Source organism: Spinacia oleracea, chromosome 4 (genome assembly GCF_020520425.1).
Source record: "Spinacia oleracea cultivar Varoflay chromosome 4, BTI_SOV_V1, whole genome shotgun sequence".
NCBI classification, from domain to species: domain Eukaryota; kingdom Viridiplantae; phylum Streptophyta; class Magnoliopsida; order Caryophyllales; family Amaranthaceae; genus Spinacia; species Spinacia oleracea.
In genome coordinates, this window is record NC_079490.1 from 180,748,779 (window position 1) to 180,775,473 (window position 26,695).

General features: G+C 34.6%; 3 protein-coding genes across 3 annotated transcripts; 2 read left to right on the forward strand and 1 right to left on the reverse strand.

The window, feature by feature from the left end:
• The first annotated feature begins 3,088 nt into the window (after window positions 1-3,088).
• LOC110781848 (vacuolar protein sorting-associated protein 32 homolog 2) lies at window positions 3,089-9,561 on the forward strand. The gene is made up of 7 exons (XM_021985898.2): window positions 3,089-3,327; window positions 3,454-3,561; window positions 6,046-6,145; window positions 6,580-6,665; window positions 6,902-6,993; window positions 8,880-8,994; window positions 9,092-9,561. Exons 2-7 carry the CDS (start codon window positions 3,466-3,468, stop codon window positions 9,275-9,277), a joined length of 675 nt encoding a protein of 224 aa, XP_021841590.1. The 5' UTR covers window positions 3,089-3,327; window positions 3,454-3,465; the 3' UTR covers window positions 9,278-9,561.
• A 3,621-nt stretch (window positions 9,562-13,182) lies between these two features.
• On the forward strand, window positions 13,183-15,189 carry LOC110781847 (patellin-4). Its single transcript, XM_021985897.2, has 4 exons — window positions 13,183-14,193; window positions 14,283-14,407; window positions 14,482-14,629; window positions 14,732-15,189. The coding sequence occupies exons 1-4, from the start codon at window positions 13,279-13,281 to the stop codon at window positions 14,987-14,989; spliced, it is 1,446 nt and encodes a 481-aa protein (XP_021841589.1). The 5' UTR covers window positions 13,183-13,278; the 3' UTR covers window positions 14,990-15,189.
• Window positions 15,190-16,940: 1,751 nt separating this feature from the next.
• Window positions 16,941-23,519, reverse strand: LOC110781846 (probable LRR receptor-like serine/threonine-protein kinase At1g05700). The gene is made up of 13 exons (XM_021985896.2): window positions 23,067-23,519; window positions 20,304-20,847; window positions 19,751-20,220; window positions 19,532-19,670; window positions 19,389-19,460; window positions 19,231-19,302; window positions 18,960-19,040; window positions 18,699-18,857; window positions 18,353-18,584; window positions 18,158-18,284; window positions 18,024-18,080; window positions 17,726-17,915; window positions 16,941-17,586 (listed from the first exon to the last, which is right to left on the reverse strand). The coding sequence occupies exons 1-13, from the start codon at window positions 23,200-23,202 to the stop codon at window positions 17,175-17,177; spliced, it is 2,691 nt and encodes an 896-aa protein (XP_021841588.2). The 5' UTR covers window positions 23,203-23,519; the 3' UTR covers window positions 16,941-17,174.
• Between the last annotated feature and the right edge of the window lie 3,176 nt (window positions 23,520-26,695).

A 26,695-nucleotide genomic window follows, 5' to 3' on the forward strand; every position in this document is an offset into this window, starting at 1 on the left:
GAATCTATATTTTATAAGGAGGTTGTGCACATAACATGTTTATTTGCAATCAATAATAGATCATTTGGTTAACCTGCTTCATTTGTCATCTAGGGATACTTTAAAATGAATTTTGATTAGAATTCATTGCAACATTATGACTAAAATTTCTTTTAAAGGCTATTAGTAAAACTTTGATATTTTTGAAAAACTTATTGAAACGAATTAAACAATACTTTACATGATTATAGTTTTTTTCAAAAGTATTCTTAATAAACATAAATTACAAACTTTAGGATCCTCATTAACATGGGAATACGACATCAATTGTATGGACCCTTACTAACCCCCCAATGTAATTTTTTTTTTTTTTTGGTGTGCTTGAATTAAGGAATCTTAAGAATTAAAATTATCGCCCAACAAGACAACTCATTGAGAAATGTATTTGACTTATCTAGTCTACCAACTTTAATCGACTATATGCATCTTTCGGAATATATTATTCACGATTTATGGGTTGAAATGTTCTCAATTTATCGCCTTCTATATCAAAAGGTGTTATATCACTTCCCTATCACAAAGGGAGCAATGTAAAGTATAGTTATTCTAGATGTACTCCCCCGTTTTCTGAAAAAATGCATTACTTTGGCATAGTTTTACATTATTTATATATGCTGAATTTGACTTAGTTTTTTTTTTTCTTTTTTTTCTTTTTTTTTAAAAAAAAAAAGAAAAAAAAGAAAAAACATATGTTAGCATATACTATGTTGTTGGACTAGTCACGATATATTTATATAATACGAACTCTTTTAACAATAGACATTTAGAGATATAGTGATAAAGTTGCATTGACAAGTATGTCAATCAAACAGGTGAAATTATTTGGAAACAAAGGGAGTATAATTCAAGCAGCCAAATCAAGACATCATTTCTTATGCAGGTGTAACATCATTTACGGCATAAATCACGACAAAAATGTAACAACTAGCAAAAAGTCAAAGATAAAAAAGGGGAAGAACAATTAAAATATAAATACTTACTACAATTAAAAAACTTAAATCTTACTATAAAATAGCAATAAAACCGTAAATTTCTTCCACCATTATTACGGTCACGCTCTCCCTACCTCCTCTCTTTTCACTTCAATTCTTATTGAATTATGAATTCATTTCTTTTGTTTAGCACAACACCAGTCTATCTCCACAATAAAACCCGGCATACTTCACATTCTAGGTGTAAAATTAAGCATATCCTATTGCACATAGGCTCATCATAAGAAAAACAACCAAATATCTCCATTAAATTGCCCACACATAAGAAAAAAATATTGATACAATAAGAATTCAAGATAACAACATTACACAAAACACCACAAATTGACACTTCAAAATGACACAATAGAGAGAACCATTAAATGTCAACAAACAGGGATGGGAGATAGGTGGTTTTACTGTTAATATACGGCTAAACAGACCGACAGAAGATCAAAGGCGGCGGCGGAGGCTGTTGCTGCTGATAAAAGCAATGATTATAAAGCTGATTGGGGTTAGGTTTAGAATTACCAGGAACTGATTTGGATTGAGATTGCGATTCAATAACAACAAACAAGCGTCCATGAAGACAAGAGGCACAAACGCCAATTGTACTACTAAAATCCGATAAGTGTTTCTTAAGAGAGTCGAAGAGCTGAGAGAAAGAGAGAAGAATGTGGAATGTGTTAGAATATTTACTTTGAAAATATATTCTCTTATGCTAGCTATCTACTTTGACTAACGTATGCTTCGTATAAATATATTCTCTTATTTTATTTCCTTTGATTAACGTATAGTAATATTTTACAACTAAGAGAATACAGAGTATATTCTAATAGGGATAATTTTTTCTTTAAGGTAACAAGATAATTTTTGATAAGAGCGTCAAGGGTCTTTTAGTGCTCTTTGAACCTTGGGTACCTTAAATTAGTTTTGGGCCTTGATTAAAGAGAGTTATCGAATCGGATAATGCGGGTATGATCATATCGTACTTTAGAATAGATATTTTAATAAGGAAATTTGGTTATGTAATTTGAAATGAAATAATATTAAAAAGGTTATAATAATATCTAATTTAATTTTTTTTAATAATATAATTAATAAAATAATATGTGTAGCTTTATATTTTGTAATGGACAAAAAACGAATGTTAGCTATGTGTTACAAATCCATTAGACGAAGGAGTGCACGTTGTTAGGCAAATAATTGCGAGCAAAATAAAAAATAAAACACACTATTTTATATGTTCATTTTCTTCATCATGTAAGACAATGAGTCCATTTTTTCCCCCACTATTTAGATGTTTAAATAGAGACGATGTCAATTACTTAGTCGCTCTCCCATCCTCTCTCCCTCTCTTATTTTCTAGGTTTTATTTTCTTGGGCGCCGTAGGCCGGAAATAGTCTAATTTCTTCGGAAATTAGACTATTTTCGACCATTTTCCTTCATTTAATTCAGTTATTGTCTCCTAAATTCAATAAATTTTCACCATATGCGCGGAGTCCGTCCCTGTTCGTTAGTCTCCCTATGGTGGAGTTAGTATTAGTATGTTTGGTTTGTCGTTCAGTGGATTTATGTAGAATTGGTTCGTTGTTAAAGTTTTATTCGGGATCGCAACATATATCAATATTTCGAGTACCTTCAGATGAATCAAGTGGAAACCATACTCGCGGCTACAACAAATCGTTAGACCCTCTCTCTGAAAAGGCTGCATGTTCCAGCGTTATATACGGGAGACGTTCTACAGTGCAAGATTCATTCAACGACCGTAGTTTTTATGAAGGAAACCTTTATTTGATTCAATTTGTCATGTATTTGTTAAATCTATATTTCTCTTGTAGATGTCGTATGACTTTTTATTAATGAATTAATTTTCCTTTCAATAAAATAAAATAAAAATAGAGACGATTTGTTTTTAAATGACTTGTCCAAAATAAATAGGAACAAACTAAATTTGATGTTTTATGCATTCAATAATTATAAAGAACCTTCCTATTTTCTTCTCAATGTTTTAATGATTTTTGTATAGATTGACTCCCTATTTGTTTGTGGTCGACCTGCTGCTAACTTCCTAATGAAGTTATGACACTCTTCTTTCACCTTAAACCCAAAATAAATACCCAAAAATTAAATAAAATAAAAAAACAAAAAAAAAATTACGAGAAGAAGAAACTTTCAAGTCACCTCCGCTTTCTCTCTCATCAAAATCCTAATATTTTCTCTTCACAATCTTCGCCTTTCTCTAAATTCTCTGTTATTAATCCATTCTATTGAATTTATTTTTTCTGCATTTACAATTTTCGTCTGCTAATTCAGGTTTGTTCATTTTTGAAATTGATCGATATTCTTTTGGATTTCTTAATTTTGTTAGGGTTTAATGGTTTCTTGAATTTTTTGTTTGATGATTTTTGATTTGAATTCGTTGTGCTGATTTGGTTTCAGGGGGAAATTAAAATGTCGTCAAATATGTTTTCAAGACTATTTGGTGCAAAATCTCGGGAGGTAGCTACTACTGAGAGTACTTTGTTGACGTTGGCAAAATTGGATGAGGTTTGTATTTTCTAATTTTAAATTTAATCTTTGTTTTTAATTTTGTGTTTGTTGAGATTGTCAATTATGCTGAAAAGGGTGAATTCGTCTGATCAAATATGGAATTAATTATATGATTTACTGTTGAATTTGAAAGGAAAAATTGTTAATTACTCCGTAGGTGATAAACTGTGTTGAAACAGAGGGTTTAAGTTGCATTGTGGGTGTTGAAATTAAGAAGTTCAGAACTGATTAATTGTGTTCCTGTCAAATTAATGGTTGATTTGCGTTTGATACTCAGTGAAGGCATTGGATCGAGGTGATAAGGCCAATTTTTATCTCATTTCTTAGCTCGAGTAATCGAATTGTGATTATGCTTCTTTTATGATGATATTCATATAAAGGAAATATGATAGATTGATAGGGTAGGGAGAGTGAGGGAAGGAGATTCGAAGTGTTTCGAATTCCTTGGAACTGAACAAGTGAATTTCTAAAAACATGTAGACATTGATAAGAATAGCATTCGTCTTGGGACATCTTTGTATCTTCTGGTTGACTTATGATCACTTCAATTGCCTTGAATGAACTGCTAGAGACGCTTGTACTGTTGGTTAATTGTTATAGCCTTATATTCTATTTTTGTTACATTTCCCTTTTGTTTTTATTTTTTTATTTTTTATGAATGAGAAGCACGATAAAGAGAGGTGGAATGAAGGCGTGGTGTCATCTATACTCCAAGAAGGGTAGAACTTAGCTCGTACACTCTGGTTCTTTCTCCTACTGTTTCAATGGACGGTCGGTGATGAGGGAGCTCGAAGGGATGGGGAACTGTGCAGGATTTGTTCATTACTTTCGAAGTACTAACCTTTCCAACAAAGAATTAACTCCCTGTGAAAAGTGTAATCAGATGATTGTTTTCCCCTGCTCGTTTCCTATCATCACCAGTCTCAGTATCAACTTCTGTCAACCTAGACGTTTCCCTTGATTGGAATAGATAGGTGTTACCTTTTGGTTTGCTTATGAGCTCCCATCTTGACTCTCTCTCACTCTCGCTTACACACATACACTCACGCAGAGAAAACAGTAATTCAAGGGTTTGTACATGGGCACTCTTCCTAATAGTATCCATCTGGAAATAATTGTCTGTCATTCTATTTTGGGGTGTCATTAAACAACTCTCATATTCATGCTACATCATTTTACTTGTTAATTCATGGCTTCGTGCTGTATTTTATCACAACCTTATGTAAAAAGTGTACTTTAACAAATATAATTAGTTTGCTATTGGGGGTCAGACCAGCAGAGCATTTAAGACTTCTTGTTATCTTGTATTAGTTTCCTTATATAGCTCAAGGGGGGCTTCCTTTTCCTTATGCTGTGAAAACATCTTTAGTAAGACAAATGAGTATGCTACTATGCTGGTTTACAAACATTGAAGCTGGATAATCTCAGAGTACTGTTCAATGGAAGTGTGGATCATGTTATTTCACAGAGGTGGTTGAGCAATGAGTTCATTTACACCATTTACTAGAAAAGAACTCAAAGAGAAGAAAGACCTGATGTGTTGGGAACTGACTGGCTTAAATATAATATCACATGTTGTAGCTGCTATAGGACAAAAGCTCATTTTTGAAGTGATCAGATGTAATATTTAGTAATTAATTAACAGATTTGATGGCGCTTAGTCCATTTGCAAGATATTTCTAGTCAATGTTTCCTCGTGCTCTCTCTGTTGCAACTTGAAAGATTTTGGTTCAGCATGCTCAACTTAAAAAATTTGTTCTTGCATGCTACAATGGAAATGGGACTTGCAGTTTGCACGAGTTGCTAGTTGAACGAGGATTTCTATTTCCTTGGTATTGCTATATGCGCCCACTGATCTGCAATGAAGTTTTCTTTATTACAAGTACTATTTTGTTTTGCCCCAAAATGAAGTTTTCCCTTCAACTCTTCCTTTTAAAGTCAAAGATCACAATTTTATTTTCCACTTTCTCCTCTCATCACATCAACCCTGTTGGCTATTTCTATCCGTCTTCATAACTTTTCTTACCTCTTTTGTGCTTTCTATCCACTTTCACTATTTTTTATTTTATTTTTAATTAAAAAATAACTCTTTCAATCAGCGGCTAAGTTAACTAGGAAATTTGCCGTCACTTATAGCAAAGGGACATAAAACTTTTCACATTATTTAGTGCGCTATACGTAGCCCTTACCTCTTTGTTTGCTTAGGAAGTCTCCTACGAATATTGGAAAAGCATGCTACCTCTGAATTTTGAGGCAATATGATTGTGATTGCTTTGAGTTAAATGTTTGTTTCTCATTGTTGCTTGCATGTCTTATTTAATATCATGTATTTTAATAATTAATAGCCAGTAATTGTGTAAATATCATGTATTGTAATAATTAATAGCCAATTATTGTTTAAATATCATGTATTGAAACATTGATCTCTGTTTGCCCCTTTACCACTTTGGTTGATTGTTTCGATTGTCATATGGTCTGCAGACACTTGAAATGCTAGTGAAGAAAGAGCAGGTCTTAGAGAAAAGAGCTGCTGCAGAAGTTCAAAAGGCAAAAGAGTTCACAAAAGCGAAGAACAAACGCGGTATGTTCCTGGAATCTTAGTACTTTTCAAGATTGAAATATTACATGTCTTCTATTAGTTATTGCAGGGTTCTGACTGTATAATTGCATTTCTATATTTTCTAACTACATGGTTGCATATTGGTATTTATGCAGAGTCAGAACTCTATTATTTTATCATTGAAACTTTGGCTAAGCATAAATCTAGAGGTGGCTCTTATTTATCGGAATTTTTATGGCCAGTGGTTAGTCTGATTAATTGGAGATTTGAGCATAATGCTATACCTTTGAATTTGGAAACTTGAACTTTAGGATTTAGTTTTAATAAATATTCTGTTTACAGTTCTGCATGCATTGTTGGTTATGTGATAACTAAAGCAAGGCATCTCTGCCCAATGAGTATGGACTTTGACTCTGCATTTTTGTATCTGACTTTGTTGCTTCATTCCTGTGAAGCTGCGATACAATGTTTAAAGAGGAAGAGGTTGTATGAACAGCAAGCAGAGCAGGTTGGAAATTTTCAGCTGCGAATCCATGATCAGGTTAGTACTTGACTATGTTCTCAAGTATAGTAGTTTTTGCGTTCTTATCCACTGCTTTGTGAAATACTCTTAAATAGATTTGTGTTGCGTCTAGATGTGGATGCTATTTTGGGGGTTCTTGTGCTGCTCTTTTCCTACATGAGCTTTGTGTTTTAATTGTTCATATAACTTCTTTGAGATGCATGTTTTAACAAGTACATAACCTTGAATATTTTTGCTGGTTTGTTGGCTCGCAGATCATAATGCTCGATTCTGCAAAGGCAACGACAGAGACAGTTGCTGCCTTAAGATCTGGTGCTAATGCTATGAAGGCCATGCAGAAAGCAACGTAAGTTTGAGCTCCTTCAATTTCGAATCTATGATTCCAGGGTTTGTTGTATGTTCATTAGGAAGTCTGATGACCCTAAATGCTTAATGTGGATTGGACAACAGTCCTAGGAAAGGTCATTACAAGTGTGATCTTTGACTTCCTTAGTATCTAACTACCCCTTCTGAGATGAATGTTTTAGCCCTAGTTAGAAGTGTTGACCTAGAGGTTTGTTTCGCTTGACATAAGTCCATAAGCATTTCAACATTTCTAGGTATGTGCATATAGCCCTCCATTGGGAAGGCGTAGGCATGTCTGGCTTAGTCCAAGCTAGACCAGATCTGCTTTTGGCGAATTTGGCCAAGGCGTCTTAGATTTTGATTGGCGCATCTTGTATGCATGACCAGGATGGCTGGTCAGCCTGGCAGCTGGATCGTGTCTAACTGGTTCCATCTGGCCGGGTGGATTCAGGCTTTCATTGCTTCCTGTTTGACTCCTTTTCTCCACCCCCCCCTCAAAAAGATCTGGGAAAAGAACCCAGAAACAGCTGATCCTTTCTATCTTCTATAGATATTGCTGTCCTATATTTTTTTTTGGAGGACCCTGATTTTACTGACTTTGTGAACATTTAGGGCCTTTTAGGCTGGTTTGGAAGAATAAGAGGTAAAACAGCTGACCATGTGTCTTCACCAAGACCGGCTAAGAATGAGCTAGCCTGTGTCTTCAACAACCTTTTTCATTTATATTCATGAAGCTCAGTTGCAATCCTATCCATTGGGGTGTGTCTAAAGTCTAAACCTGACTGTGTGTCAATTTTTTTGGGTCCTTGTAATTTTTCCTGCTTGGTGGGATCAAAATGCCACTGGGCCACTGAGCCTCCTTTACCACAATAACAGGGTTTTGGACTATGAATTTTCATGGATATCCCTGTGAACATGTCATGTGATGATTACAGATATCCCTGTGAACCTCTCATGTGATGATTACAGATAAATTAAGCACCGATGCGCAGATAAGTCATGGCTAAGACTCCCCTCTGATTGCTCTCTTTAGCCCTGCTAAATTTGCTAAATTGCCCCAGGGATAGATTTTCTTATATGCACTACAGTTTGGCATTAAATGATGGGATAATGAAGAACAAGCTCGTTTCCTATTAAAAAGAGCAGGAAATCGATAAAGAATGGAAGAAGTTGATGTAAAATAGATATACCCCGAAATATCAGAGGCTTAAGAGTTAAGAACTTAAGACTGCCTTAAATTCAGCTCCCAATCCCCCATTTGTAGATTAGATAATTGCTGTAGGGTTTGAGGCACTCGTATTTTCATGAAATACGAGACAGCTTATTTTTTGTTACACTTGTTATTGTCATTAAATTGATCTTCTGTCTCTAGGCAATGGCTCAATGGAGTCAGTGGAAACTGGAAACTGAAGATTCTTCTGAGCATTTTGAGAGGGAAAGAGGGTGTACCTATATGTCTTTACTGTGCCTTGGCAGTCCAATTTGTTTTTATCAATAGTTCAGTAATTTTACCAGAAAGCATGCATTACCTATGATATGATCGTTATTGCTTGATTTACTTGGATAATCAAGGGAATGTCTCCTGTCTCAAACAGGTCACTGTTGCTGTCAATATATCCTATAATTATAACGTGCTTCCATATCTAAATGTAGTACGTATAGGGGCAATTTTCTAAAATGATTAGTGTCTGTATTTTTTCTGGTGATGCTTTATTCCCTAATTTAAAAATAGATCACTAGTTATAATCCTGTCAAAAATGAACTTAAACCAAATTAGAACAAGTAGCTAGTGTTGGTTCTCAACTGAAACTAGCTAGTGTTCAACTGCAATGTTCATCTCTTAATTTGGTACTGGTTATGAGAAAGTTGCTCATTTTTACATTACAGGAATATTGATGACGTGGACAAGACAATGGATGAGATCAACGAGCAGACCGATAATTTAAGACAGATACAGGAGGCACTAGCTTCTCCTATTGGTGGTGCAGCTGATTTTGACGAGGTACGTAAGGGTTTTAGAAAAAAAGTGTAGCTCTACAAATGCATCACTTATGTACTACTCCTTAACTTTTTTTCTCTGTTTATTGTTGGTATAAAAGGATGAATTGGAAGCCGAGCTTGAAGAACTTGAAGGAGCTGAGTTGGAAGAACAACTTCTGCAGCCAGCTACGACTGCCCCTATAGCACCAATTCATGCTCCAGTGATGAATCCACCAAGGCCGACGCCTCAAAAGAACACCGATGAAGATGAACTCGCTGCATTACAAGCAGAGTTGGCTCTTTAAACACTTCTTCTTTTTTCATGTTTATAAATCTTGTGCCAGAAAAGAAAATGGCCGAAAAAGGGGAAAGAAAAACAATTCCTTATTGATTGATGGTGGTATATTAAAAAAATGAGTGTTGATAGCATCTCGTTGTCGTGTGTACTATATGACCTCATATTTCTTGCTAATGTTACTGTTTAATTCCTTCGGCGAGAAACTTTTGGTGATAGATTTAAGTTAAGAATCCATAACTTATTTTTTACATTCACAGCAATATTCTATGTACAATGAGTTGTAAGTTGTAACCTCTTATTCCGTAACTTAGTTGAAAGTTGCAGGGTACAGCTAGTTGTATAGCGAGAAGATTTTGGTGGCAGTTGCTGTACAAAGATTTTGTGTTGCGGTTGAGGTGTTGGTCAACAGACCATTTCAGACTGTCAGAAATGCAAATGGTTTTATTTATACAAGTGGTGAACTCGCAGTTCATTGTCGTATTGTAAAATCTCAGCCAAATGACATACTGTGATACTGGAGCTAGCTTGATATTCTTCTTAAATTTTATTCCCGCCAACTTGATCCGTTTCTCAACTTGCTTATTTACATGGGGGTTGTACGTTAAATATTGCACACCAAAGCTAAAATTGACGTAAAATGTTTAAAAGTTATTTACTCCTCCGTTCCTTATTGTTCTTTCCATTTGGAATCTTGACATTATTCATTATGAAAGAGAATCTTTTGAATTATGTTTAATACTTCATCCGTTCCGGAAATATCGCATCATGGTTGACTTTTATTCTTTTAACCATTACTTTGACTCTTAATATCTCTAATCCTGTGCAAGTAAAAATAATAAAAAATTAATATTTAGAAAACATTTATCGATACGAATCTAACATGACTCCACATGACTAAAATTTCAATACGTACGAATCACAAAAAATGGGCAAAGTCGTAGTGTGAATAGTGTAAAAAATAAATGATTTCGGAACGGAGGAAGTATATAAGAAAAATCATAGTCATATGGGGTCTTGTTTGATTCGTCTCAATGAGTACTTTAACAATATGTAAATTTTATAATTTTTAATAACACGTAGTTAGAGATATTAACGATGTAAAATTTGCATTGGCTAGTGTGCCAAAGGGAAATGAGAAGAACATTTAGGGACGGAGGGAGTATTATTTAGTGATAAATTTTTTTATTTTAATAAAACATATTTTTACAAAATCACTAATAATGTATTAAATTAACATTTAACACTTTAAAATGTTTATATGTCAACTTTTTTATAATAATATAAAAGTTAGAGAAAATAAGGTAAAAGTTAGATAAAACTAGGTAAAAGTTATGTTGGTGTACAACACCTTGTGCATGCAAGACCTTTTGAATTACTCCCTCCGTCCCGGAATACTTGACCTGTTTTCCTTATCGGGTCGTCCCTTAATACTTGACCTGTTTCTAAAAATAGAAATATTCTAACAATATTATATTATTTCTCACTCCACCCCTATTAACCCACCTACCCCCTACTCCATACAAAAAATAATTAAAAATTCAACACCTACTCTCCCCCAACCCCACCCCTTTACACATTTTCCACTAACTACATTAAAATAATACCACACTATCAACTACTACCTATTAAATTAAATAAGTCAATTCAAGTCCCTTAAAATATGTGCCGGTCAAACCGGATCGAGTATTCCGGGACGGAGGGAGTATAAATAAGTCCTCTCCTGTTAACTTTTACACCCACTTGTTTTTATTTTTTTAATTACTCCACTTGCATCATTGTTATATTAAATATAATTCAACTATGTTTTCTTAGTATTTATGCCGGTCGACATGTAACTTAAAAAAAATTACAGAGGGAGTACTCTGTAAATACAAGTAAAAATGTCGTTAACTTATCTTGTACAAGATTGTCAGTTAATCCATATGCTATTATGATTTACGAGAATAGTAGATTATGAAAAGTTCAGATAAATGAAATTAGGTGAATAAAACGAACTCTTAATTTATCAAAAATTCATTAAAATTATGCTTATCTTGATCATATTATTTTGAAAGGGTAAGTAAAGCAAAAGGCAAACATCTGGTTTCAAATTGGGGGGAGTATGACAAATTGAGAATCACATCATCACATGGTTCTATCTGAGTGTGGCACAGAGGCACATGCTACGACCCAAGAAAGACAGTGAAGTTGATTAGTCAATCAGCCATAGATTGAGCGGCTTGAATGCCAATCACTACAGTAGGCAATATATACCAAGTTACCAATGAACAATTTTGTATTGCTGTCAAAAACAAAACAACAACAACAACAAAACAATTTTGTATTAATTTGTTTAGTAGCTACAAATTCGTAATCAAGATTGAGGAATGGAGTTTAGGAGATGCATTAGATTTTGCATATTCTAGTAAAAACAATTTGATGAGTTTGTTCATGGGTTAGATAGGTAAAATTGTGCATAATTGAAGTAGCATGATGCATCACTACGTGCCGATCTGTTAATTAAGGTAAAAGATTTCTGGAATAAGTACTCGTATTAAGTTGGAATATATCACATAGTGATATTCTATATACACAATTTTATACTTTTAACTTCTTACAGACTAAATTTAATTATTGGTTCTACTATAAATTAGAAAGACGTATATCCAAACTTCTTAGTCCGTAATTAAAGCTTATTTAAATTTGTTGTCACAATTTAGTTATGGATAAAGTTATATTGACCTAAACAGTGGACAAATTATATTTAGCAATCCGGAATTCGGGTTAAATAAGTTCGAGCTACTTTTATTTTTTTAAGAATATCTTTTTTTCGACATAAAGAAAAGTACAAAAGTATGACTTAAGAAAATCTTAAACTAAAATAAAATCGAGAGTGATTGATGCAAGTTAACTGCGTTTGCGATGGCTTGTGAGTCATGCATGTAATGAGCCCGCCTTACACTTTCGTAATAACCTTATTGTAAACCATACACTTGTTAAAAGGTTTTTCATGTGAAGAATGGAAGCAAATCAGTATGACCCTTACCCGTTGAATATTAAATTTAAATCCTTTTTCAAATCCATGAACATTTTTTAAAATAAGAATGTCAACTTTGTACAAAATAGTACAATTGGGCTAGGATCTCACAACTTATGTTACTCCCTTTGTACTTTAATTTTCATTGTATAACTTGAATGGGGGATATGATTTCAAGACATGACTCAACACAAGTATCTTTTAATCCTATAAGTCAAAATTTAGAAAAAGATCGGTAATAATTAGTAATTAATAATTAATAATTAATAATTAGTAATTAGTAATTAATTATTAGTAATTAATAATTAATAATTAACAATTAACAATTAATAATTAAAATTAATACTACTCCATATATTAATTTATTTTTAATTTATAGTTTATTTGTTTGTTATTACGCTTTACTCCGTAGATAATATGGAGTATTTATTAATAAATGAATAAAAGCCATCAAATGTCCTTAAATGTCATTTTACATTGCTGCACCCAAAAGCGAATGATTTTACCATACATATATTTAAACAATCAATAGTCAAATAGCCAACAAAAGCAGCCAACTTAAACAGCCAGTCAAACCAGCGAAATAAAACAGCCGACAACCAACAGCCTACAACCAATTGCCAAACAGGGCCATAACAACGTTAGTTCCACGACCGACCCAAAGAACAACAAATTACGTGGACCCATCCCATGCAAATGAAGACTGTCTGTCCTCCAGGCTCCAGCCTAGCCAAAGGCAACAAATCCTAGGCATAGGCAAAGGAATCCCACTATTTTACTTTTTACCAACGGCTCCTCTTATGGTGGACCCACCTAAGTAACCGTTGTCAAAGGGGGACCACAGTATTATTCCGTTTTCAAATTATATAACCGTTACATCCCCCATTCTCCCTCTTTCCTCCAACTCAAAACCCCTTCATTTTTTTCTCCAAACATACCCAAAAATTTTATACCCTTCAATTTTGAAGTTTAATTTTTCAAATATCAACAACATGACTGTTGAGGTTTCATCAGTCGAACAAACCCAGAAAGAAGAGGTTGTGATTTCTGAAAGTGATGCTAAATTGGTCAATGAAGAGTCCCAAAATGTTGAGGAAAACACCCAAAATGTAGAGGATGAGCCTAAGCCAAAATTGGTTGAAAAAAGCTCTTCCTACAGAGAGGAGAGCAATTACCTCTCCGATCTAAAGGACGGCGAAAAAAAGGCGTTATCTGAGCTGAAATCGAAGGTCGAAGAAGCAATTTCGACGAATACCCTCTTTAAATCAGAGGAGAAGAAGGAAAAGGAAAACCAGACAGACGAGAAGAAGGAAAAATCAGAGGAAACACCGGAGGAAGGCGAAAACCCAGCTGAGGAATCTAGCAAAGAAGAGGAATTAGAGAATAAAATTGAGGATATTTCCATTTGGGGAGTGCCCTTATTGCCTAACAAAGGGTCAGAAGGTACTGATGTTATTTTGCTCAAGTTTTTAAGAGCTAGGGAGTTTAAGGTCAATGAGGCATTTGAGATGCTTAAGAAAACCCTTGTTTGGAGGAAGGATTCCAAGATTGAATCCATTTTAGAGGAGGATTTAGGGGAAGATCTTGCAAATGCAGCCTATATGAAGGGCAAAGACCGCGAAAACCATCCGGTTTGCTACAATATTTTTGGGGTGTTTGGCAATGAAGAGCTTTATCAGAAGACTTTCGGGACCGAGGCGAAAAGGGAGCAATTCTTAAGGTCAAGGTTTCAATTCATGGAGAAAGGTATCGAAAAGCTCGATTTTAGGCCTGGGGGTGTTACTTCAATTCTTCAAGTTTATGATCTCAAGAATTGCCCTGGACCTTCTAAGAAGGAAATTAGAAGTGCTACTTTCAAGGCTGTTGGACTTCTTCAGGATAATTACCCTGAATTAGTTGCTAGAAATGTGAGTCTTTCTTAATTAATTGTATATATTATATGTGATTATATTGTGTAAGTTTGCTAATGTTCTATGGCTTTTTTTGTGTGTGACAGGTATTCATTAATGTGCCATTTTGGTACTATGCTTTTTATTCCCTTATTTCACCTTTCTTGACACAAAGAAGCAAGAGCAAATTAGTTGTTGCTAGGCCAGCTAAAGTTACTGAAACTCTTCTGAAGTAAGTCATTTTTTTTATGACAGTTGATCTTTAATTTGTGTAGCAATACTTAATTGTACAAAATTGTTTTATAGGTATATCCCATTGGAAGAAATTCCAACACAGTATGGTGGGTTCAAGCGCGAAAGCGATTTCGAGTTTAATTCAGAAGATGGTGGAGGAGTTACCGAAATCTGCTTGAAACCAGGATCAACAGAAATAATTGAGATCCCAGAAGCTGATGTATGAGCCCCAAAAATAAAAATCACAAGTTTTGATTGATTTGAGTATTGTATTGTGATATGTAGTTGGGTTTAATGAAGGTAATTTGAATTGCTGTAACAGGGTGGAGCAACATTAATATGGGACATGGCTGTTTTGGGATGGGAAGTGAGCTACAAGGAGGAATTTATTCCAACAGATGAGGGATCTTACACCATCATAATCCACAAGGAGAAGAAGATGGATTCGGTTGAAGAGCCTGTTCGAAACTCATTCAGAAACAATGAGCCTGGGAAGGTTGTGCTTACAATTAAGAACCATTCCAAGAAGAAGAAGCGCGCCTTTTATCGATACATGAATCAGAAGAGCTGTTCTGTGTGAGATAATTAAAGGCTGGCTAATGGAGGGTTTGTGTTTATATGTTCATTTTGTTGCTGGTTTAGAGGAAATTATAGCTTTCTGTTGTGGAGAAAATTCTTTTAGGATGATTCTTGTCTCATTCTTTTTAGGTGAAATTTGATGTATTCATTGTTCTGATTAATTAAATTCTTCAAAGCGAAAATGTGAATCCTTTTTTCTAATGTGTCCTTTGTTAAAATCTTTCTATTTCTTGTTCAATGAAAAATGCAAGTAATGAATACAAAATTCGATCAAAACGACAGAAAATATATGCAATTCACATAAGAATCAAGTCATTAAGTACCAAGCATCAACTTTTCTCATGATTGCTGTTTTGCCTGTGATTAACTCCAAAAGAACAACTGTATTACATCACTTTTCTCTGTCAGTTGTTGTGTTATATGATACCTAAACAAAAGGAACATATGTGTCATGTTAGTTGGTAAAATGTATGCAATTCTCAGTAATACAATGTGTACAATATGTACTAATTTACTTACTCAGGGATCAAGATAACTTGTTGTGCCAATGAGTCTTGTTGATACGTATGATGTTTGGAGTCTTCACATCTCTATGGACTATGGATGGTCTGCAACCATTGTGCAAGTAGTCTACTCCTATACATACAGTTGAATTATGATACTCGAGCTTAGGTTTATAAAACTTAGTCGGGAATGCTGTAACATTGATTGCTAACCTTGTGCAGCTTATTTTGCTATTTGTACTCAAACACCCTGAAGCTGCATTTTCGTATCATTTTTTACCATTAAAAAACGATTAATCATTCTGCTCAAAATACAATACTACAGAAAGTAAAGCAATTGACGTGAGTAATACCTGGGATAAAAGTTTGCAAGTAAAGCATGGGTTTTCCCGGCCTCCTGCCCTGTTAAAATATTAATCTAGAAAATCTAGATAATATGTTTGTAAAAATTTAGTAGTGAAATGTATTGTGTAGAAAAATCTAGAAATATGATTGTAAATTATAATCTAGAATAAACTTAGAAAATGTATAGAATTATCCTAAGAAAAATCTAGATGAGTTGTATTTGCATAAGTTTAGGATGGGCTAATCAAGGAGCTCCCACAAAATATGAAGGGTAGAAACAAGTGTTCTACCAAAACAAATAGTGTTGTACATTTGTTATTAATGTAATCAATGATAACAATGTAAATTTGTTATATTATTCGGGTCCATCAAAACTTCCGCGTGCGTCCTCAAATTTTTATCACGCCTTTAGTAGAAGATATACTATATTTTTTCAAAATTTCATCATCCAAATTGGAACTTTTACAAGTTTATTCTTATTCGAGTGAGGTTAGTATCTATTACCATCAAACTGTTAGCACAATAGGTTTCAAGTTTCAAGTAGAATTGTTTGTCTAAAGTTCCTAGTTACAGGACAGACCTTGAACCAAGCTCAAATAGTTGTTATGATCTTAGATGTTTGGCCTAGTAACTAGTGAGTAGTAACGGAGGTAATTGCTTATGAGAATGGATTTTCTCCATGTATCTTGTTCTTTGTCGCAGAATCAGGAGTTGATAAAAGTGGCAGCACCTTTTCGCTGAGAAAATCTACATTATGTCATTTCTGTAACACCTATAATATCTGAATCAAGTGTTGCAAAACTGGTATGAATTTTTTTCTTCTGATAACACATACTCCGTAAAAAAGAACAAAAACTGTTCCCTTCTTTCTTAGATAACCAGACAAGGCGAGTGTAGACTTTAGGGCCACAGAGTCACAGACCCTTAGGGGAATGGTGCATCCTCTATGTCGTCTCTACCCCAAATTATGTACAGAATTTGCATAGGAAATTGAATTCATAATTCAACATCAACTCCATTACATCTACCTTAATCTAAAAACCATGTCAGAGTACTAGAGAATAGGAACAAAATGACTTTCAGTTCCCATGTCAGTTGTTCCAATTTTCTAAACAAATGAACTAGCATTTGTATATTTGCAATTGGCGCCTCATATCATGAGTTAAGAATGGTAACCGAAAATAGTATTGATTATGGTTCACACAAAAGAATAAAGATACCCAAATTGAATACAGACCTTTATAATGAATTTAAGTGCATGTGCATGCATACCATGTAGTGTGATTATTGAAATAGAAAAGCCAAGGTCTACAGACTGTAGTAAAGCAAAAGAGTTAATTATCTTGGTTCTGGAGCCATTTGTGTGGTGGAGGTGACTAGGCACATTTCAGCTAAATCATCAGGAAGTGATGCTGCTTGCTCTGTTTGTATGACCATACCTAAGCACTCTTTCAATCCTGCAACAATCAGACTCATTGTTGGCCTTTCGTTTGCAGTTGGCTTCACACATGCCATAGCTGTATCTATTACTCTCCATACAGAATTTGAGTTCTCAACACTCTGCTGCAACCTTTCATCTAGGATAAGATTTATATCCCCTGTTTCAACAATGGGGATGGCCCATTGAACCAAATAACCAGTCCGCTCACCCATTTTCACTGTTGCTGCTTTGCCTGTGATCAACTCCAGAAGGACCACACCAAAACTGTACACATCACTTTTCTCATTCAGACGTTCTGTTTGATGATACCTAAACCATAAATAATTGTTAATAAATATCACTCTCAATATTTCCTAAGCTACCACTAGCAATAGCTAGATAAGATTAGAATTACAACACATTCGAACTTTTGTGTATGTTACATAATGAATGTCATGAGTGTGCTTACTGAGGATCGAGATAACCCGGTGTGCCCATCACCCTTGTTAACACATGGGTTCTACTTTCATCTGGGAAGATTTTGGACAAACCAAAATCTGCTATTTTTGCCTCAAGATTTTTATTTAACAAGATATTTGCGGTTTTTACATCCCTGTGGACTACAGGTGGCCTGCAACCATTGTGCAAATATTCCAGTCCTACAATTAAGATTATGTGTAAACAATTTAATGATCCTTCATCATATAACTTCAAGTCTCAAAACATAATATTTAAGTGTTTTGATACTACTTAGCTAGCTTGCTAACCTTGTGCAGCATCAATTGCTATCTGGAGTCTCGATTTCCAACTCAATGAATTTGAAGCTGGTAGAAAATATAATGAGAAGCCCTAACAGAATAACGTACAATTGTTATAAGAAATCAAACGCAGCACTGCATACCTAAGAGATTAGTTTTCAGGTTACCACCAGCCATATACTCGTAAACTAGAGCTAAGGTTGGTCCTTGTTCACAGTATCCAACTAGAGAAACCAAGTTCTTGTGACGAATATCCATTAAGAGTTCAACCTGTCATTCAAAATAAAATATCAAGTAATTACCATAAACATTTGAATTTCAACTATATCTGATCAAACCTCTGTAGTGAATTGTTCAGAAGCCTCCACAGTTCCAGACAACATTTTGACAGCCACTTCCATGCCATCTTTTAGGCAACCATAGTAAACTACTCCAAATCCGCCTTTCCCCAGCTCTCTTTGGAAGCTTTTGGTCATGCTTGTTAACTCAGAATAAGAAAACCGTGTGAATTCACCCTTCCTTCTGCCATTTCCAGATCTATGGTGGTATGGACTTGGTCTTCCATACATTCTGTGAACAAATTAAGACTTGCTTATTGACTAATGAATCCGAAATGCATCATGATTTATACCACGCCATTATTGTGCAATATGTTGAAAATGAGTAACATATATGGAATCATACCTAGTAGTTTTTTTCTTGTGTATACAAAAAATGATGAAACCTGCTACAATTAGAACCAGTACAGCGGAAAATGCAGCTATATGAGCAAGGAGTGTTTTGCTTATCTTCTTCTTCGAAGTACAGGAGTTGCTCGAACATAGATCTGAATTGTTTTGCATGCTTTACTCGGAAACATAAGAAAGTCAGACAACATGTTTTAGAGAAGGTGAATTCTCAAAGACAGAAAACTATAGGATCTTGAATATTTGTTGATACAAGTACCTTAAAGAGAGTGATCCTGCAGCAGATTTTTCTAACAGAAGTTTAGGAACTGAACCAGTGAAGTTGTTTACTGAAAGGTTTCTGCAAACATTTAACATTGTTGTGTTAATACTTGACAGACCTTTAACATTTACAGTACCACGGTCTGGATTTAGTTGTCACTTTGCTAGCTAATTACGCCATCACACGCAGTAACAATTAATTCCAGCTGAAAAGGGAACAAAACAAAGGAATGAATGAAAACAAAGGAATGAATGAAAAGGGAACTGACAAGGTTTTTAAGAATGGCAAGTCTGTCAGAAGCTCGGGTATCTGCCCACTGAGGTTATTGTTTGACAAATCCCTGAAATAAATGATAATAAAGGTCAGAATCTTTGAAATGAGTCATGCAGACCTTAAATCAAAACCCTTTTTGCTTAAAAACATTACAAGATTTGTACTGCTGTAAGATCTGCAAATGAAGCCGCAATATGTCCAGTAAGCCCCTTGGAACTAAGATTCCTGATCACAAAAAAGATTAATTAACTTGAGAATTCTTTAAGAGATACTAAAAATAGGATGTAGAAGCTTACAGTGATATTATTCTGGTTGAGTTGGAACTGTCATAGTTGCAGTCCACGCCAGACCACGAGTAACCCTTTGGAAAGCATGGATCTCCTTGCCAGTCCTTCATCCGCTTATAGAATGACTTGATATTGTTGATAGCAAGAACTAATTCAAGTAAAACAATATTTACTCGATGGAATTCAACACGTACAACTGAAAGATGATCGATATAGTTGAGAACTTACTATCTGCCTCATCGGTTGATAATTCTGAAATATTTTTAACTTTATACAACTCCATGGCATTCAGTATGGGAGGAAGGGTGGAATTCATGGTTTTATGGATAGTAATATTAAGATAGGAGTCAGTAATTGGTTCCTGGTTAAAAATGGTTGTAGTTTGTAAGTAAAGTGGATTAAAGATTTTTGATTGTTTGACGCCATTAATTGAGATATTGAATTCCCTGAGTTGTCCTGCACGAAGGCTTAAAATCTCAGCCACATGGAGGAAGAAGTAAAAGGTTGTGCTTTTATCAGTTGCTTGCTGGTAGATTTGAATAGATTGACCAAGAGATTTCGGTACAAGTGCTGCTTTCATAACTGATGATGGCAATGAAAAATCGTTGCTTGAGCCAACCTCCGACATTGTCTCAATGGAGCTCCCAGAAATTGGGACTGCAGGGTTCCACATGCGATCAAAGGCATCATCCTTGTATCTAAAATATTAAAACAATGCATAATGACTATCTAATTAATAATCTAATACGGAAGTAATTCATAATAATTGGGAAGTTATTACCTAACAACCGAGTTGACAAATGTTGAGGAAGTGTAATATCGATAGAGAAGATGAAGCGAGCCAAAGCTCCTTTTATAGATAGAGTCAGTTAGAAGCCTTAGTTCTAATCCTGATATAAAAGGTGTTCCTGAATCTGTATTGGCGAGGCAGACATACAAGTTATCAGTGGATGGTGTATGTATGATTTCCTTGATCACAATATGAGATGAATTATCTAACTTGACCGTGTCCCATACGTCCACTCCAAGCAGTAGATCGAAAGTTGGGGGTTCATTAAGGGAATCGTAGTTTCCATACATAAAATAAGCTCGGATTAAATAGTTTCTGCGTTTCCCTTGACCTGGTCTTAGACTGTAGCAGTTCTTGTTTCCCTCAGGAAAGCTTCTGACATTTATGAGCTGCTGCATTGTTGTTTCTGATTTATATTCTGGGAGAATGTCCATGTTCATGCCGCTCTCAATATATGCTTCATCTGGTGTGTAATTTAATCTTGTTGTTTCGTCTGTGTAGCTTGTATTCATCCCACAATCAATGCTTATGAATCCTGTTACCAATCACCACTTAAATGATCAACAATCAACAATCAACAATCAACAATGGGTTCCACTCTTACAAATGCGCTTGCTTTCATCTTTTTTTTGGGTGATGATAAAGGTCGCAAGTTGACAACATTTAGTTGTCGCAATCTCACGTGTCGGAGTTTAATTGGTACATATAGGCGCCACGTATGCTATGAGTCATCGTAATATTTTTACTAAAATTTTTAATTTTTTACTATGGAAACATGTGAATAAGGTAATCGATATAAAAAAAGAAACAAATTAGAATATTAAGATTTTCCTACCTTTATTTTAAACATGTATAATAGGATATATAAATTAAATATTTTATATTCCAATTTAAATCATGACACATAAGCATGCCATGTCATCATTGTGACACGTCTTAAAGGTCGCATGTTGCGACCTTTATCATTTTCGCTTTTTTTTTCTTCCTTTTTCTCCGGTGTAAAGAGCCACAAAAGACAGTGATGTAAACAAGATTTGATCAACATATTAGACAAGTTCACATAAAAACAAAACTTAAGGGTTCATTTCGCATCACTATCACTTCCCACCTTTTTTTGTTTTTCATTGTTTTTTAGTTTTGAATTCATATGATTTAGATTGAATCATGAACAAACAAAATAGTCATACTTATAGTAATCATGTTGATTTTAAAAACGAACAAAAACAAAAGAAATACTAAGTCGGTCCTGCTCATATTCACAACTCACAATTAGCAACCTTATAAAGAGACGTAAGATTTTGGGTGCTACCAACTGAGTTAGAGGCTTAGAGCTTACTAGGGAAAAGGTTAAGGGATCCCAAAACCCTAAAGCATACACCACGGTAGTTTGTTATCTAAAGTGTAAGAGATTTTTCATTTCGGCTCCGTTTGTTTAAACGACTTTTCCAAAATATCATTTTCCCTTTTTCTTTTTGTTTTGGTAATTAAGCATGGAAAACAAATTTTCAAAGGCAGAAAACAGGGAAAACAACTATTCCTATGAAGAAGCCAACTTTCCTTTCGAAAAGAAAGAAACAAAGTAACATTTTCTAATCTAGTACTTGATACAAAGCGTCTCTTGTGTGACTAGTCACACTATCAATTTGAGGGTGTAATGTACACACAACTACTATAGAGAAGATTATTGACTGATGTTACTTGACTTTCTATGTTAGTGTTACTTATACATTGTATGTATTCGCTATTACATTTCTTGTTTTGCTGTACTTTTTTAATTTTATTTTAGAGTTTCCTTGTATAAACTTATGTTACTTTATTTTTTATGCTAGTGTTACTTATACATTGTATTCGCTATTACTTTTCTTGTTTTATTGCAATTTCATGTTAGAGATTCTTTGTATAGTTTGGTGTTACTTGACTTTCTATGCTGATGTTACTTATACATTGTATTCACTATTACTTTTCTTGTTTTATTGTAGTTTATTCAATTTCATGTTAGAGATTCCTTGTATAGACTGGTGTTACTTGACTTTTTATGTTGGTGTTACTTATATTATATATTTCTTGTTACTTTTCTTGTTTTATTGCAGGTTATTTAATTTCAGGTTAAAGGTTACTGGTATAGACTGGTATCACTTGATTTTCTATGATGGTGTTACTTTTAGTTATTGCAGTTCTTTCAAATTCATCTTAGAGATTCCCTACCTAAACTGGCGTTACTTAACTTTCTATGCTGATGTTACTTATACATTGTATTCTTCGTTACTTTTCTTGTTTTAGTTTCATGTTAGAGGTTCCTTGTATATACTTGTGTTACTTTATTTTCAATGTTGGTGTTACTTTTATATTACGTTAACTAATGCGCCGAGCTTTAAACGCGTTGTGCTTCTGGTCACATATAAGACTTGAGCTAGATCGATACTACACAACTTTGACTATACTATGTGATTCAAAGTTACTTCCCGATTCCTAAAATATTACCCATTCGACATTGCACGGTGTTCAATACACGACTTAAAACGTAAATATCTTTACAGGCCCAAAAGTAATAAAACGTTGATATTCCAAAAATTTACTTTGAACCGAATCTAATAAGATTCCGCATAACTATATTATTTCTTATGGGCTAATGAGAATCCACAGTCAAATTAAAAGTGAAACTGATGCATCAATCCAGAAATGAAGAAGATATATACCAAGTGAGAGTTATAAAAGTAAGAATGATGGCAATAAAATGAAAAAGGAATAAGTTACCGGTTGTGTCTCCTGCATCAGCTAGGCGCCTCCCTTGACGTTGGCCGTGAATGTGTTGTGCTTTGGTAAAGGTGATATTGGTAATAATGGTAGTACCAAGAAATACTATAGTAATAATGAGTTGCAAAAATCCCATTTAGATCACAGAAGTTAGTCTAAACAAACGCTGAATTTGTAAAACCAATCTGCTAAATAATGAGCTAGCTAGAACATGCATTTGGCCATTTGGGTTTTAATTGGCTGAACAAAAACGCGGAATTCATATACTTTTGGCTGAACTGTATTGTCTTGTTATCGTCGAGCCGTAGACTTAGTGACTTACGATAGACGACTTAGGTTTGGTGGCAGAGAAGTCGTAAACTGTTGTTATCCTCTCTACCTAGATGAAGACGACCAAGACTTGTGATTTTTTGTTTTAGGATGGCCGGGCAGAGTTGTCGTTGACCACTAGTTGAGCAACTTGAACAATAGTGTGTTTTTGTTTTTGTTTTTGTTTCAAGTAAACTTGGAGGAAATAGGCCGTCCTACCTTACTTGAATACTCCCTCGTGGCCCCGTCCCTTCTTGATTGCCACATCGCTAAATATTTTAATAGGTGTAAATCGTGTACCTGGATTGATAAAGTAGGTCAACAAAAAAGAGATAAGTGGAATAAGTGGGAAAACTTTCTATTTAAGGTATGAAACAATTTTAAAAAGACACCCTCAAGTGGCCTGGAATATAGGGCGAACAAAAAGGAACAAAGAAAGTACTATTTAAAGTATAAATTGATCTCAAATAGACATCTCAAGAATGAATATGAGTCAATCAAATAGAGACGCAGAGAGCAAATAATACATACTGCATAGTGTTAATTTTATACTCCGTAAAACTAATTGACGTGGGTGTACTTAGTAACATTATTGAATCCAATGTCCACAAAACATTATTTAACCCAAAAACCGTCATCGAAGGAACATCCTAGAAAATCATTCTAAGTTTTCCTTTCATTTTTGAATGAGGTCACTTCTTAGATTCCTTCCATATTAGAATGCATGTTGTTTAACGTATTGTCTTCATTTCACTCAATTGTACTCTTTAATCTCTTTACGAAGTCATATACATTTCAAAGGTCACTTCTTAATTCCTAACATTGTGTTCACAAAATTTAATTTTTTAAAATTATATAGCCCATACAACTAATTTTAGGTAGGTACAAAAGTGAAATTCACAAACAATGATATTATCTATGTAATTGAAATTAAACGAGGGAGAAACTCACAAATGATATAGCTAAATCATTAAAGAGTTGAAAAAAGGCAAAATTAAAATCAATAAATAGTTAAACGGTGAAAAAACTATTAAGTGCTAAACAATGAGAAAGTAAAACATTAAGGAATAAATGGGAAAAAAAAAGTGGTGAAAAATAAGAGTTATCAGGATTCAAACTCTGTATCTCTTTGCTCCAACATAATGAGGCTAAACACTCAACCAACTGAGACAAACGCATTTATGTAATACAAAATAGGGAATTTCAAATATATACAAAAAACATGTTACTGTTATATATTTTTCCGCGGATCTAGGGAATGGGGGGGGGGAAACAATACCCCTTTTACCCCCCTAAATCAGCCACTAACCATGCTGCCCTAGCCATCAAGCCACCACTTCATAGCATTGCAGCAACATTACAACATTACATCATAGTCAGCAATGAGTCAGCACTAAAGCTTCTGAACTTGTAACAACCTTCTCCTTGAATTCAGGGAGGTTGTTAGCCCCTTCAGTTGTATGTAATAGATTGGATGCAGCCTAGGTGTACAACTCAAGCACTCTGATTGGCTCCTATCTCCTAGCTTACTTATGATTGGTTGTAACACATCATAGGTGATGTAGTAATTTAAGCTAGCTTCTCTGCAATAACTTATCATCAATAATCATTCAATAATAATTCGTTTGATTCTATTCAAACTCTCTCTCTCTCTCTCTCTCTCTCTCTCTCTCTCTCTCTCTCTCTCTCTCTCAATGCTTTATCATCTTATTTTCTCTGAAGTTCTTCATGCTAGATCATGAACATTAACATGGTATCAGAGATTCCTGTCAAAACTAACATCTGTAGATTCCTGCCAAATTTTCGCAAATTTCTTCAGTTTTCCTTCTCAATTCAACTAAAGTTCTTGTTGATTTCACAATTTACTAGTTGAAATTCTTTAGAATTTCACCACAAAGTCCAACAAAATGCCTGTTGATCTAGTTGATCCTTCTCTTAATCCAAATTATGCTTACTACTTAAGTAATAATGATCTAAATGCTTCAAAAATGGGTAACATTGTCTTTGATGGCAAGTGTTTCAATGGCTGGAAACGTTCCATGATATTACATTATCAGCAAGGAACAAGGTGTGCTTTGTTGATGGAAGCCTCAATCAACCAGCTGCAAATTCTTCTAACTACAGAATCTGGTGCAGATGCAATGATCTGGTAATATCTTAGATGTTAGCATCTCTTCAACCTTCAATTTCAAGAAGTGTCTTATATCTAAGAACAACAAGAGAAATCTGGCTTGATCTAGAAGAAAGGTTTTGTCAATCATCTGGACCTCAATTTTTCTCCATACAACAACAACTGTATAATCTGAATCAAGCTGATGATGAAGAGGTTTCAAGTTTCTTTACCAAAATCAAGCTTCTATGGGATCAACTTGATGGTCTGGATCCTTTTCCTTCTCGCAGTTGTACTCTCACTCAAAAGCTTCTCAGGTCAAAGCAAAACCAGAGGTTAAAACAATTTCTGATGAAATTAAATCAGAAGTATGATCATCCTAATAGCACAATCCTGACGATGAATCCATTGTCAACTATATCAAAAGCATATGGTTTATTGCTTCAAGAAGAGCAATAGAAGGAGGTATGTAACAACATAAATCAACTGAATTCGGAATCTCTTATGTTCACTGCTAGGAAGTTTGCTGACACTAAGCACAAAGCTCATTACACTGCTGGTCCTAGCACACAAAGTTCTTATTCTAGAGGTCAGTCAAGAAGCAATACCTACACTAGGAATAATCTATTTTGTGAACATTGCAGGAAGAAGAATCACACAATTGATAAGTGCTGGAAACTGCATGGATATCCTGGAGATTTTAAAGGCAAAGGTAAAAGAATAGCAGTTGCAGCTTAATTGGAAGAATGTATTGCACCTAATAAACCAAATGATGAAAACACTGGATTGTTTCATGCTACATTCACTGAGGAGCAATACAATCAGTTACTGAAGCATCTCAACAACACCTAGGTTGCTACTCAAGTTGAGAATCATAGCTCTAACTCATTTGGTCTAGCAACAAGCTCTGTGATGAGAGGTACTTTCTGTCTTCTATCTAAATCTTTAACCTTTAAAAGTGGGAGAAGACTACTGTAGCTTATCTACATTAACATGAAACGATTAATTTCCTCTTATTTTCCCACTACACTGCTCGTTTCTCTCTCTCCTCTCAATCAACTTCATCTGATTTCTTCCGCCCTCGCTATTCTCTCACCTCGAATCATCCGTCATCCATGGGAGATTGATTCATCCATGGATTCAAGCAACGTACGACTATTAATTTCTCGATCTTCCTTTTAATAGATTGATTAATGTTTTGGTAAATCTG